Source organism: Vidua macroura, chromosome 11 (assembly GCF_024509145.1).
Source record: "Vidua macroura isolate BioBank_ID:100142 chromosome 11, ASM2450914v1, whole genome shotgun sequence".
Lineage (NCBI taxonomy): Eukaryota > Metazoa > Chordata > Aves > Passeriformes > Viduidae > Vidua > Vidua macroura.
Genome location: NC_071581.1, coordinates 12,051,272 through 12,066,767, shown reverse-complemented (window position 1 = coordinate 12,066,767; position 15,496 = coordinate 12,051,272). Strand labels below are relative to the sequence as shown.

At 37.3% G+C, this 15,496-nt stretch overlaps 1 protein-coding gene across 2 annotated transcripts in view; it reads right to left on the bottom strand.

The window, feature by feature from the left end:
• Positions 1–15,496, bottom strand: part of CHD9 (chromodomain helicase DNA binding protein 9) — a 71,754-nt gene that overhangs the window by 20,602 nt on the left and 35,656 nt on the right. For both annotated transcript variants that reach the window (XM_053987194.1, XM_053987195.1), the window contains exons 8-20: positions 15,103–15,189; positions 13,646–13,783; positions 11,353–11,474; positions 9,886–10,129; positions 8,609–8,785; positions 7,633–7,776; positions 7,274–7,529; positions 6,246–6,456; positions 4,061–4,256; positions 3,141–3,308; positions 2,391–2,570; positions 972–1,082; positions 92–288 (exon numbers count right to left, since the gene is read on the bottom strand). In XM_053987194.1, the coding sequence (XP_053843169.1) occupies positions 92–288; positions 972–1,082; positions 2,391–2,570; positions 3,141–3,308; positions 4,061–4,256; positions 6,246–6,456; positions 7,274–7,529; positions 7,633–7,776; positions 8,609–8,785; positions 9,886–10,129; positions 11,353–11,474; positions 13,646–13,783; positions 15,103–15,189 (2,231 nt within the window). The remainder of the gene's footprint in view (positions 1–91; positions 289–971; positions 1,083–2,390; positions 2,571–3,140; positions 3,309–4,060; positions 4,257–6,245; positions 6,457–7,273; positions 7,530–7,632; positions 7,777–8,608; positions 8,786–9,885; positions 10,130–11,352; positions 11,475–13,645; positions 13,784–15,102; positions 15,190–15,496) is intronic.

The following is a 15,496-nucleotide window of genomic DNA, read 5'->3' as shown; positions in this document are numbered from 1 at the left end:
AAATACAATTTACTACATGGAAAAAAAAAGTTTTAAACGCTTCACAGAATTTTTAAACACTTCATAGAATGAAGAAGGATGTACACAATACCCATAGACCAGTAAGTTCTTCTCCACACGGAAGCACTCTGTCCTTCCATAGCCATTGGAGCGGTCACACGGCCGGCGGAGCTTTGGCTTCTCATCACCCTCACTCTCCACCTCAGACAACTCTGCCAGCTCATCCTTTGTAGCACTGAAGGGCCGAGTTTGTTTCCTGATTCTTGGCGTATCAATGACAAGGCTGTTCTGCAAAATTGCAAACAAACCTTGTGAGAGAAACAGTTGGCGAGTTTTTCTTAAGTGCACGGCTCCAGTTCAGAAACAATTCCTATCTCTTGTCATTCACAGTTATTTTGTGAAGATACTGAACACCCATGGAGCAAGTAAAACATTCTGTGGTATTTAAGGGAACAAAAAATGAGTTTCATAGGCTAATGCCAGTACATTAGTTACAAACAACACAGAGTATTCATCTGAGCTGAATACTCACATAGACTATTCTGCAGGCTTTGTAAGAGAAAGGGGGCACTGAAACCTTTTTGAAACAAATGCATGGGGAATGTCTTCAAGTATAGGACATAGATTTCAGTATTATAAAATTTATACAGGCTTTAGTCATTTATTTTGCAGATTCCAGTCCAAGATTTACAGACACAGAAATGGGGCAATCAGAATAATTACACACTTTCAATCATGTTCAGGTCTTTGACAAAAATCAGAAATGTCCAAACTTTTCACTGGACAGGAGAGAAACTGGAAATGCTACAGCTGTCAGCAGGCTGACTGCTCCTGTACAAATAAGCCAGCACAAAAAGTTTCATTTGTTGAAATATTAATCAAAAAGCACCAGAAATCCCATACCTGCAATTTCAGGATTCAACAGCAAGCATAAGCTTGAAAAAGAAAAACTACATTAAAAAAGTACTTACTCTACCACTGATAGCATCGATATCAATTTCTGCTTTTTTGGCCCATTTCTGCCAGAAGTTGGGATCATCTAATGAAATATCAGTCCTGTTTCCAGATGCAACAAAACTAGCCTGTAATAAATAAAACTAAAGCTTACCAACATCATACATCAAAAGTTTGTAGTTTGCCTCACTGCTATAAAGATTGCCTGACCTTATTTTATCAAAAATCTCCCAAGCAGTTGTTAAGACTTTAGAAGTTACTTACACTGCAAAGAAACTCAAAAGCTCTCCTCCCCCTTAACTTTTAAAAATCAGATCCATAATATATCAGAAAAATCTAATGAACTTTTATGCACCATCAGGAGAGAAGAACATTAAGCAGCAAGATTCATCTGCTTCTAAGTCTGAATCTAAATTACTTGAATGGAAGAAAAAAGAATCTTTTGAAGAGGCTTATCAGCATTTGGGGATTTCATCTCATGCAGAAGTACTCGCTTGAGGGGAATTTCAAAGGGGTGTTTAAGCTGCCAACAATCAAAGCCTGAGTGCATGGAATAGGCTTAATTTCAGAAGGCATTTAAAAAACCCTGATACACTGCATTTGGGAAAAGAGTAAATACATATAAAAATTTCTAACTCTTCTGATAAAAAGACAGTGATTATGATTTTTAGAAATCTACTTCTTATTTAAGCTAAAATCAGCAAGATATAAGAAAACCTAAATAAACATATAAATAAATAATATTTTTAAATATTGCTATTTAAGAATACAGATATATATTTAGGATATTTTAAGTCTTTTTTTCTTTGCCTTTTTAATTCTTTTGGAATTCTCATAATTGCATTCATGAAGTGTCCCAAGCTCAGTTTTACTGCTTGGTATTTTACACCCTCAGCCCCTTTCCCATGTACATACATGTATCTCCATTCACTGCTGTTTTAGGAGGTTTCCTATTTCGCTTCTGCAATTATTACCAAAAAAGCTCAAGGTTCAAAACATATCCTTTCTTTATGCATTTTTAGAATGCATTTTTAACCATATTAATTTTTAACCTTATTATTGTCATATATATTGTCCCCTGCCCTTAATGTATCTAAATACATACAGATCTATGAACAAATTTGTTTTAATATTCTTGGTTAATGCAGCTCATTAGATCTCACACAACCCCCAGCCTTCTCCAAAGCAGCAGAGATCCATTACTCCTTTGCTCAAGCACGCTCCTTGCACCTGGCCTTTACAGAATCTGTCTGTGGCAATCTGACTTTTCACGTTAACATAAATGTACAGGTGCAAGAAACCAAAATATGTACCTCACACACACATACCCATTAAACACAAGTAAACATAACAACTTAAAAGTAAGGCCTAAGCTCGACAACATCCAGCCACATTTACAGCTCTTTATTGTCACAGAACACCCTGCTGTTCTGCACCTTGGCAAACGTGGAGCCTCTTCCCTCGGATTCGATCGTGATGGTTTTAGTCCGACGCTGCAGAATCTGGTCGATGTCTTCCTCACAGAACTTGGAGCCTTCATCCTCCTCATCCATAATGGCACCATAGGCACCTCTTCGAAGCAAGTCTTCTATTTCCTTTTTGGAGAGTTGTTGGATCTGAGCAAATAAAATCAGGTTTAGACAGTCAAGAAAAAAAATCCCTCAAGACTTTTCTCTTCCTCTTTCCCATCTTTCCACAACCTAACTGTGCCTTATGATCTATAAGCCTAAATGTAGAGTATTAAAAGCTATGAGAAAAGTCTAGCTGATAGCTGAAAGAATAAATTAGGTGCTTACAGTACACATTTTTAAAAGAATGCCTCTTTTTTTGGTTATTCCCAACATCATGATGTGCATGTTTAAAAAAAAATTACCTGGTCATGCTTAGGTTAAAGTAACACACTATCTTAAAATGAGAAGATACAAGGAAACAAAGAGAAACTATTCTCCTTGTTTTAACTTTGACATTATCTACCTTGAACTTTGAGGCAAGAAATAGTGAAAGATTTATCAGAGTAACTGACTAGATTTAAAATTGTATCAGCTATATTGCTAGTCCACATCAGAAAACAGAATGGAGATGCAAATGACAGAAAAAGGGAAAAGTGGCAGCTTCTGTAATTTAAATAATTCCCACATGGTTACAAAAGCAAAAGGAAGGTTATTTCAGGAAATAAATCTACATACACCACCAACACTGTTTTCTCTTCCACTCATACTCTGCAAGACAGCCTTATCCAGTCCCAGTTTCAGACTTGCTCTGTCAAACATCTCTCTCTCATAGGAATTACGTGTGATCAGTCTGTAGACCTTCACTGCTTTGTTCTGACCAATCCTGTGGCATCGGGCTTGAGCCTTTGGAAGGAAGGGAAGAGAGCAGTTAGGATTTAGACTTACCTAGGAATAACATACTGATCTTTAAAAAACCTGTTTCTGCCGCAGCCCAATCCAAAAACAGGAGCATGAACTCAAAAGGAGTCAACACACATTTAAGCAAACAGAAGCAATCAGACATTTTCTACATAGTCATCAGTTTTCTAAATACAGTGTAACAAGAAAAATGCAGATGAATAGCCTGTGCTGAATGCTCCTGACTGGTACTTCCCTTGCAGTAACACCAGATAAAAAGATCTGCTAGCTCCTAAGTTAGCTGATCTCCTGATACAAACGGTAAAGGAGTTGCAACTTGAGAATTATTTAAATTTCATCATCCAATTCCTAGATTTGATTAATTCATTTTTTTAATGCATATTAATCCTTTTCTGTATACTATGTTTCAACTGAATACCTCTATTTCCATAAACTGTGTCAATCAGTACATGCAAAATATAGCCCCTGGGTTCACAGTGTCATCAGTTCTTAAGGGTTTTATCAAATCACTGACTTCACCTGTGCTGTGTTTTTCAAAAGTAACTGATTTGAAAGAAAAGTTCCCAACCAAATGAAATCTCTTCTGAATTGAAGGCATAAAAAAACTTTAAACACATGCCTTAAAACATGAACATTTCAAAATTATGTGTGTTCAAACAAAGACAATATTCAAAGTGATAAAATTTTTTATCCATCGGGTTTAATTAGGGCTCTCTACCACGCTCGAAGAAATTTACCTGCAGGTCATTTTGGGGATTCCAGTCAGAATCAAAAATGATGCAGGTATCTGCTGCAGTCAAGTTGATGCCCAGGCCCCCAGCCCTGGTGCAGAGGAGGAAGACGAAGCGATCCGAGTCGGGTTTGCTGAAGCGGTCGATGGCAGCTTGCCTGAGGTTCCCCCGCACGCGCCCGTCGATTCGCTCGTACAGGTACCTGAGAACAGCACGGACACAGCGCGCACGCATGACCAATGGCTCTGGAATTTAAAGAGTCTTTGAACAGCTCTACTGCTTACATTTATTCTTTGCAGTGAATGAAAGTGATAAATACTGTCTCTGATTAGCAGTGGGTAACACAACCAAGAATCATGTCACAACTTGCAGAGCTGTAGTACCAAGGCACAGCAGCAAGTCCAAACACTGAGCATTTTAAGACAAGTTCTTCAGCATTTTGTCCACTAAGCAACTACCTGATTATACCTGTATTGCTTAGTTGCATTAAAACACACCCTTAACCTGAAGTCCTATGTGGACACTCAAGTTTTTCATGTATTATCCTTGGATCCCTGCCTAGGGTCACGTAAGCGGGACAGTGGACTCTTGTATTTTATATCAGATTGCTTGAACACATCAAGGGTAACCATGCAATCAGCAGAAACCAGAACCTGGTGAGCTGTCATTGGACAAACTGCATACTGATTCTGTAAAGATTAAGAGAAATAGAACAAAAATGACATGACAGCACCTTTAACAGTCTTTATCAAGGCCTCCTAGACTAAACCAAGCAAATTTTCAAGCCTGAAGTAAAACTGTCATTTGTAACCTTTGACAATTACAAGGACTGCTTTGAAACTTCTGAAATCCAGCAAAATGCTTAAAAAGGGAGCAAATACTTCTGTACTTGTACACTGAGTAAGAAGCTGAATGTGCACCTTGTAATCAAAAAGCCTCACAACCATTTTTCTTCTCATCAGCCATAAAATGGCACAGCAGATAATCCTCAGGACCACAGGCATTCTGGCAGGCAGCCATCTATCTCCTACAGGCCTGAATTCTGTTAAGTGCTAAGTCTGATCATGTGTGCACTCCAACATTTCTAATCAAATGGCAGCACATAGCAAATTTCAGCTTCTATGGATTTCAAAAGATTCCACCTGTAGATATGATTCACTGGTCTAAATCTAACATCGTTGCAGAAAAAGGAACATTTTCCATGAAGAATTATAAGTATCACTATGAAGTTTAAATTAATCTTTTAAAATAAAAACAGAAACTGTTGCACTCCCAGTTCAAACAGACAGCTTTAATATAAAACTATCACTAAAACAGATAATAAAATAATCTAATATCCAGTATTCCGGTATCCACTGCAGGAAGGCTTAACATTAATAATTTTTGGTTTTGAACATGTTAACTCTGTGTTACTATGATGTAGTTCACTGACAACTACACACTTCAAAGCACTGGTAAAACAACAAGAACTATGCCTTGTTATAGATTTTCAGGTTGATACAGCAACTATTAATTGTAACCAAGTTTAAGGTTTAAGGTTTTACGCATTTTTTCCAGTCACATGCTCAAATAAGCATTTGGTTTCCATGGAGCCAATAGTCTGTAATAATCAGAGGGTGCAATTACACGTGATGGCAAAAGCCAGCCTAAGGAGCAGGTTTATGGGTGGCAGTTCAGCTCTGCTGCAAAATTCAAAGCAGTCAATTTAGCAAAGATAGGACGAATATTTTCACTTTTGCATTAATAAAAACCACATCCCCAGTTGTTTATCACTTTGCGTTTATATTCCTTTAGAAGGAAGGAGCTGTATCTTGGACCTATCTGGTCCCAGTTCAACACCATGTAAGTAAAGAACACATTCAGGGCTTCCTGAGGTTTGGACAAGCAACGATAAGCTTGAACTTGCCTGGTTTCTGACAGAAGATGTAAAACCAGTATATAAATAACTGAATGTTTAATGGAAAAAGCAACATACTGAAGGCACACCGCTTACTCAAATTGGACAGCCTCTCTTTAGTTTTTCTCTGAAGTTTTTAATTAGTCGTGAACAAATCACCACAGAACACAAAGTTACACGCTGATTAGCAAACAAAGAAAATAGAAGTCCCAGCTTTGGTGGGCTGCTGTCATTAATCCTGCACTACCATTCACACAGAACAATACAACACAGGATAGAGAAGATTAATCTTACCTTTTATGTATAAGGTAATCCTCCAAAATATCAAGGCAGCGCACCATTTGAGAGAAGATAAGGACCTTGTGACCACCTGCCTTCATTTTTGGAAGAAGCTTATCAATAAGAACCAATTTACCAGCAGACTGGATCATTGCTTGCAGGTGGAAGTCAGGAGCACTTGGACTATATGTTTCTTTAAACTCTCCAAGGATCTTCTCTTCAGCACCTATCAGAGAATATATTTCCATATCTATGGATGTATCTACACAAATATCTCCACATTCATTCAAATCTAAGTTACCAAAATCAGTGCTGTATTCTAAGTATCCCCCTTTAGGTACTGATGGAGACAGAACAGAGTTCTGGATGGATCAGAAGTCTAAGCAAGAACACCTATTTTTATCAGCTTTGAAAACAAGTCTTAAATTTTTAAGCAGAACACCACAGAAAAAAACACCTTGAATGAGGTGAACCCCCATCATCCAAATTTCAAAAACTGAAATACTTGTTCTCAAGTACTGTAAAAAAACTACTAAAAAAAAGTTCTTTTGTCTTTGTGATATTTTAAATGGGTCATGAGTCTTTGCAAAAAAAACAATATTTTGAATACTACTTCTGAAACCACAGCCAAAACTTTTGGAGTGTAAAGTGTATTTTCTCGCAAGTCAGGAAAAACACCAGTTATTAATAAGTGAGAAAAGCAATGAAGACTGACAGATCACATCACTTGAAAGAACCATTCACTTTAAAACTTAGACCTAAAAGTTCCTGTTCATACTGTTTTTAAAGAGCTGTACCATCTCCATGAGATAATTGCTTCTAAAAGTTTTGTGAAATCCTACAGAATAAGTTCAAGCTTCAAGCCTCAATTATGCAAATGTCTCACAACTTTGTCTTGTATCTATCAAAGAAATGTTTCCACCTAATCCAATCTCTGGAAAATCCGAAGAAAATATTGAAAAATTATTACAAAATTCCTACATATTTTAAATAAAAGTAAAAAATAAGGGAAAAAAAACCCCCAGTCCATATCCTGTATTTACCTTTGATGAGATAAGGGTGATTACAACACTTTCTGAGTTCCATCATCGTGTTAACCAGATTGGGCACATTTGCTTGCCCTGCTCCTTTGGATAAGAAGGCAAAATTTTTCTCCAAAATCGCTCGGTAATATTTCTTCTGAATATTAGTTAGTTCTACTTCTATTATGGTTTCCTCCTTAGGAGCCAGCTTTTTTTCTACATCTTCTTTTAATCTCCTGAGCATCATGGGTTTCAGGATAGCTTGTAGTTTCTGAACCTAAGGGAAGCACAACCGTTTGTTGGAACAAGAAAAAAGGTAATACTGCAGCTCAATGAAAAGGCAGTCCCTCCTGAACTCTAAAGCTCAGATGAACTCGTACCTGTTCCTCTGTCTTAAGGTCTCCAAACTCTTGCATGAATGTAGATTCAGCAGGAAAACGCAATGGTTCCAGAAAATGAAGAAGGCTAAATAATTCTTCCACTGTGTTCTGCAGTGGGGTACCTGTTAACAGTACTTTATGCTCCTAGAAAAGGACAAAAAGACCTTGCATAACCTTATCTGCACACTTTGTAAATATGTTTGTGTTAAGTCTGAGCATCAAAACCTGAAAACACCAGTTCTATGTGTCACTAAGCACACAGGTAATACAGATAAGGAGATTTATTAAAAAAACACCAATAAGTATTTTCTAGTAGCTTCCTTTTATATTTTCTCTTCCTTCATCTGTAATGAAGGAATGAGTGAATACTTCAACTTTGCCTGGAATATTCACAGATTTATAATCCTCCCCCTCTACAGTGTGAAAAATATACACTGAGCATGTATCAGAAAGCAACTCAGAGGACTTCTGAGAACACACAGCAAAGTAATAATGAAGCAATAAAAAAAAATGCATCTGATACATGGTAATATCTGCTTTTAAAAATCTTTAGCTCTATAAAATAAAATTTTAACTATTGGCCTAGACAATCAGTCTATTTAAAATTCTACTACTCACATGCTTTTAACGTTGAATAACTTGCTTAAAATACTTTCTAAATTTTAACACATTGCACAAAAACGAAAGCAAATTTTAAATTTTATTTTCATCCTAATCAAAACAAAAACTATACAACAGTATCATCAGAAATAGACTGTGCTTACAGTGAGAACTTGCCACATTTTGTTTAATCACAAATATTCCAGCATAAGCTATCAAAACCACATATGTCTGAAGAGTATCAGGAATAGTTCTCTTTCAAGAAACACTGCTTGAGAGGTCTCTTTTGGCATGTAAAGAAAATTTTTAATTTATTGTCATATATATACTATACTGAACTAGAATCAACGCCAAAAAGTGAACTATAGTTACTCACAAGGTTCATTAATTTTAGTCCTTCCAAAAGTTTGCAGTTTTTGTTCTTCAGTCTGTGAGCTTCATCAATAATAACACACCGCCACTCAATTGCATTTAATTCTGGACACCCACCAAGGATCATTTCAAAAGTTGTGATAATGGCCTGGAACCTGTAGGTACCTCGAACAATACGGCCCTAGAAATTCACCAACACACACAATTTGTTACATTCCCTCCCATCTACTCAATTTACACATTTCCTTGTTGAAATTTTGCCAGGAGCCAGACATTGGATTTTACATTATAAATTGTTTGTCATCACACTTAATAGTCTCTGTAACTCTCTAGCTAAAACTAATGAGTAATTATTCATGGATCCAAATCCAGTATTATCTAAGCAACAGAAAAAAATTTAACCCCTTTTAAATTACAGATATAGCCATCTAACAGAACTGTTTCAGAAGGTGCATGCAGATAAAAACCCGTTTTTAATGTTGAGAAAATCTGAAAGAGTTTGAAAGGAAAAGAGTCTGAAAGGAAAAATTCTATAGTCGATCAATCACAGTATATAATGTTAGTACATACAGTAAGTAATAACAGTATCACCTGAGAACTAAATGAAAGCTTTTTATCCAGTTTACTCCATTTGTCTGACAAGGAGAGCATGTAAAGCCTTCAGCAAGGCAGTATAGAATAACTCATTAGGCAAGCAAGATGTCATTTTGACATTTAGCACTAATTAAGAAAAAGTTCTCAGCTTTATCAATTTTGAAGACCTACCATGACAATTACAAAAAAATATTTATGCACAATATATAAAAAAAGAAAAAATCCTCTTTAAATAGTCAGGTTTCAAGTTTTTCTCATGTCACTTAATGGTGTGTATTTCAGAAAAGCAAGTTCAGACAGTACACAGTTAACACCAGCAAAAGGAAATCAACAGCTTCATAAAGGTAGCAGAGCTTAATCAGTATTATTTTTTTTCTCCCTGCTCTTCAAATTCGGGACCCAACTGCAACCATCTGTGTACACTTTAATCTCCACAAGAGTACCAGCGTCACTGCTATTCAATTGCAAAATTACTCAGCCCAGTGAAACAACACACACATCTTGCTGCTAACACTGCCACTAAATTCACCCAGTAAGCATTTGTTGAAGATGCTCATATGTAACATCCTGGAACGTGAAGTGACTTTCACCAAGATAAAAAGACAGATAATGTCAAGTATCCTTGTCACTGCTGCCACCTGAGCCATCTTTAGGGTGAGTTATTGCACACAAGTGATGCTACAGTACCTGGGAGTCCCTGAAGTACATCTCATACTGCTGAATCATCTGCCTGCTGATCATACTTCCGTGGTACACCACAACATTCAGGTCAGTCCATGTGCGGAATTCTCTCTCCCAGTTTGTTATAGTGGAAAGCGGAGCTATGATCAGGAAAGGGCCTCTTATACCAGTCAGGAGGATTTCATACAGGAATGTAATGGACTGAATGGTTTTGCCAAGGCCCATCTCATCTGCTAAAATGCAATTTCGCCTGAAAGCAAAAAAAGTGTATTTGTTACTATCATCAAATAAAGTCCAGACCCTAACGCTGTTAGTAAAATGAATGATTTACAGAAACAAAGCTCACATATACCAGTTTACAACAACAGTCAAAACTGAGGCACTGCAAAAAGACCCTTGAAAGCATCCCCTGGGGTTAAGGTGAAAGAATGTGCACAAAACCTTTGTGTAAAGCTTTGCATCAGGTTTAGCACTGTCAAAACCTGAGAACAGAATGTTCCGTGAAGTTCTACAAAAATATTCAAGTATTCTTTTGGGACTACCTTTGCCCTAATTAAAGGAATTTAAATTAAGCAGGTTTCCTACATGCACATTCACCTTGACAAAACTGCTAGGAATTAATGAAGATTCCCTAGAAATCACCCATAGGAAGCATCCCAGCTACACTCACATGAAAGCAGCACATTAGAGCATCATTAGCAAATTTCCCTTTTTGATTCCAGAACTAGATAGATGCCTACAACTGAATTACTGCAAGAAGCATCACTCCACACTTGCCCTCAGCCAGACATTTCAGCCCTTCCCTCTGTTTGCAGATGTCAGCCAGCTCTGCACTGCTTGACTGAGAATTAAAATCCGATTTCCTTCTGCAGATCAGTAACATGCATGGTAAAATGCTACACCCACTGCCATCATCTCTATAAGGGACATGCAACTGGCACTTTGGAAATACAGCAGGCAGAAGATACATTAACAGGGAATGAACTTAGAGAAAATACATCATCCTGGGAAAGATCTTCCAAGTGATCATTCTTCTGTTCATAACACATAGATTAATGCACAGAAGTTCACTTTAGCTTAAAGTACAGATAATGCAATTATTTACTAGCCTTACTTTTGAAGAGAGATAACTTTATCATGCTATCTCTAGCAATCATTTTGAAAGATGCAAGTGTTTACTAGTTTCAAAAATTGTGAAAGCTTGTGCTTTTATTGTTTTTGCTTTAATTTCCTCACAGCCATTGAAAACTTATTTTCAGTTATGTTAGTTGCATTATTGTAATACTTTTGTTAATTTTTGTGGATAAAACCTCCTTGCACACCCAAAGGTAGAGAAATTTCTTCCAGTTATATCCTTTTACCTATAAGCAGAGAAGCTGCAATAAATTTAGTTAAAACAGTACTCATCCCCAATAAAAGTGATTCACTCCATATGGTTTAAAATCCACATTAAAAAATATTCCATGCATATACCTATTGTACCAGTTGAATAGGAGCCAGTTAAGTCCTTCCAGTTGATATTCCCTGAGCTGATTGCCATTTTTGTATTCCCTGGACTGTTCTATCTTCTTCCAGGAGCTCGGAGGTGGTCGGTCCTTTAAGGGAAAGATTAATATATGTACAGATTGATACCTGCTTTATTTTTCAGAAATATTTAACCCCACTATTTTGTGAGTGTATCACTTTAAATTTAGAATGCTGTTACTCAACCTTGAAAGTGTAATTGTTGACATCACTTAATAATTAATAGTCAGCAAAAATCTGAAATTTGTATTTATTTTTCTCTATTAATTGCTATTTTTAAAATTAATTTAAGTCTATATAATAATTAAATTAAGCAACTGGTTTCTAAAAAATAGAATACAAATACTTTGGCAGGAATTATAGGGCACACAAAATCATTTATAGATGAAATTTCAAGACTACATGAAGTTTTACTTTGGCAGCTCTAAGAACATGCAGCTGACCTACAAGAGAGCCAACTGAGTACTGGGATTAGCAACATCCCTGAAGTCTACGGCAGCTCTGGAAGCTGATGCTGAGGCAGTCTGGGCATCTACACAGTCACTGTGATCTTGTCCTCTCCCTTCTGCACTGGCCCTGCACTGCTGATCACTCTGGCCCACTGCCAATGCATGAAGCCAGGGCCAGTAGTGCAGAAAAGTGAACTTGTGAGAGCTTTAGTGTCCTGAATAGATTGCCCCAAGGGATCTGATCAAAACAGCATCAGCATAGGCAGAGTCATGATGCAAAGGCCATGACAAAACAGAGTATCGAGCTGTATCACCTTCAGGGCCCTTGCAAGCTAAGGAAAGCTGAGAGACTGTGTATAAAATATTTATGTATATACACAAACAAACACACAAGCCTGGAGCCAGAACAGGCTAGCCTCTAGCTTAGCAGGCAACTGTGAGGTGGAATCATGCAGTTTTTGACTGATACTAGGTAGGATTACAGCAGAAAACTCTTCTGACAGCTCCTGCATCCCAGCGTGAACAAACTCACACATTCAAGTGAAGTAATTTTAGTAGGAGCTTTTCTCACCAGCTGTACTCCCCCCCTCTCCCTCCCCATTTCTCAGCATTTATAAAAGCTTGCATTCACTTGAGACTCATGTGGCCTTCTGTGGCAGCTCTGAATTTTCCTTGTGAATTCTCTCTCTCTGCACTGCCAGCGTCAGCATCACCTGAGCCCAGGTTCGGGTGCAGCAGGAGCTGTCCCTCCCCAGCAGCTGTGGCTTCCTCCCCTCTCCCACCAGCTGCCATCTGTCCACTCCCCCACTCCTGGAGCAGCCATGCTCCTGCTTGCAGGGCTGCAGTCAGCAAATAATTTCTTGTAGCTGCTGGAGCCTGAAGCAAAAATACTTGTTGCTGATGCTGAGATGACTGTCAGTTGTACAGTTGCGCTTTAATCATCTTTTTCTCTCACAGCCAAATATGGTAACAGAGGTATAAAAGCTCTTCTTCCCACATGCCAAAATGTCAGGATTTTAAATAAATACTACAAAAATGAACTCAATATAATATGAAGATGTTAATCGTGACTACTGTCATTATCTGTAGATGGAAAAACCATTAAAATAAATTCCAAAGTCTCCAAATTAAAACACTGTGCATATTTAGTTATGTAAAAGAAGTAAGTTAGAACAAGTGTTGTACTACACCACGCAGGACACACGTCCTACTGTGACAATGACATACAGGACTTGAAATAGAACTATTTTGCTTTCTCCTGCTCTAAGAGACAGAAGATTGATAATTTCACGATAAAACACATTTCCTAATTACATGTATTTTTCTTCCTTTCAACTAGCTCTTTAACAACAAGAAGAAAAATAAAAGCAGGAAAAAATTACAGAACCTGTTTGACAGATCTCATTTGCCAATTCCCTTCAATGCCGAAGCACAAAATTTAACTCTCTTCTCTATAAAAGGGTATTATAACACGTCATCCTCATTTCTGCTCATTTTAAAGGTGCTCATTTCTGTGATAGTCAGTTTCAACCTGTGGCTCACCGCTCAGTTAGAAACTCTGAAAGTCACAGCACTTCAGTTTTTTTTCCTAAGCAAAATCATTATTTCTTTAGAGTAGTAACTAAGAATATTTATCTATGCCTACCTGTATATTTTATTATTCCTAGGTAACAAGGCACACAGAAGTTTTACACAGAATATCAATAAGCATTATGTTTTAACACAGGAACTTAAAGTTGGGAAAACTAAGTCAGATTTACCAAGACAGACAAGTAAATTAGATATAATTTTACCAATCTCCTTGAGTCAGGCCTGGAAGCTTGCAATTGTTCAAATTCTTCTATTTTTGCTTGATCTACATCTTCTTTCAGCTCCCACGTACTGTCTTCATATGGCAACGAACACCATTTTACTAAATAGTAAATAACAGGCTGCAGAAGAAAATTCTGAATGTTATCAGTTTTTAATTTAGTATATAGACTGTTAATATTCCTTTCTATTAAGATTAGCTTGCTTACACAAGAGCTGGAATCAAAATCACATTTCTGACAATTTTTTAAACGTTCCATGTAGATTCCTGTTATCTACCTACTTATCCTTGGTTCCCAACACTCTGCCACTTTCTGTTGACCTCTGGAGTGCTTTTCAATTCCTCTTGCCCACAACTAAATCTTGCTTTAGTCTCAGGAAAGATAAATTACAGTATTTTTGGTATTTCTGAAAATGGGGCAGGGTGGCAGAACTAACTAGAGAAGTGCTACACCCAGGACATTTCCTCCACTCCCCAAATCAGACTACCTAGGCCTAAACCAGAGCTTTAGAGCTTTAGAGCTCCTAAGCCAGAGGTCTTACCAACAAAACTCTGATAAAGCTTTACAGGCTTGATGAACAACATACAGAAAAAATGGAACCAAAGCAGATCATCTTACTTAGATTCAAGAAAAAAACAAATAAAGGCTCATCCTTTCAGAAGCTGAGGGGAAAGTCTTACAACAACACTTTTTTTCTAGAAGTTTAATAATGACCAATCTGCTGCATACAATGAAGTCATTCTAACTCTCAACCCTTAGGAGGATTAATGCAGAAATCACTGGGTAAAAGTCTGCTCATTTTGCTATCTGCACAAGCAGATTAAGCATTATAGATACTCCAACAGCCTTAATCAACAACTTTCTTCTCAGTCTTTGATCTCTACTTTTCTTAGACTCTTTCTGAATTTTGGCAATTTAATTGCTTGACTTGCTTTTCTGATTTCTTTTTTTTTTAATCTCAGAATGTTTCTGTTGTGTAATAGCTTTCCAGAAGAGGTACTTTAAATTTAAAAAAATGAGTTTTGATAAATACAGAGGGAAAGGTTCACTGGTGGCTATCAATGCACTTCAAATCACTGGTTGCCTAAAGCTTTTATTACCAGTGACCCCATGCCACTATCAGAGAGACAGGACAGTATATGGGATCAGCTTTTTGATGGAACTCGCAAGACAATTATTGAACCTGACATTTATGTCAGTCAATATCTAAGCTTTGCCTACTATGACCTATTAATACAAATAAAAATATAAGCTATTAAATGCTGACTTGTCTTTCAAATCCACAGGTAGTACAGGAAAGGACAAGACTGACACGTCTCATTAAAAATATTACTGAAGCTTTAAAATCATTAAAGTGTTACTCTGACATCTGATAAAATTACAATTGTCAAACACTACCTGGAGTTGTATCTTCCTGACTTGCTTTAAGACATACTTACCTCACCAGTGTCTTTATCTTCACAAAGAGACACTTCTAATACCCGGTCTACTTCAACATAGTCAGGATTAAAAGGTTCCTCTTCCATCTGCAGTGAAAGATTAATAAAATCAGCAGAGAGGCAAAAATGGTATTTGCTAAGACTTGGTCTCATCGTACACAAAATTAATTTGGTAGTTGGAGATTACTGAGGTTTTTGCACAGACCTTAAATTCCACACCAGCCCCCTGCACACACCCCCTTGGTTCTCTTGGGCAACACTCAATGAAGAGGGATTTGACACCAGATCTCTGGCTGTCTTGTGGAATTCCTAGAGAAACTAGCCATACTGACACAATCCCTCCCTCCTTACAACTTCTAAGTAGTTACTCAACCAATTCCACTTTCAGACCATG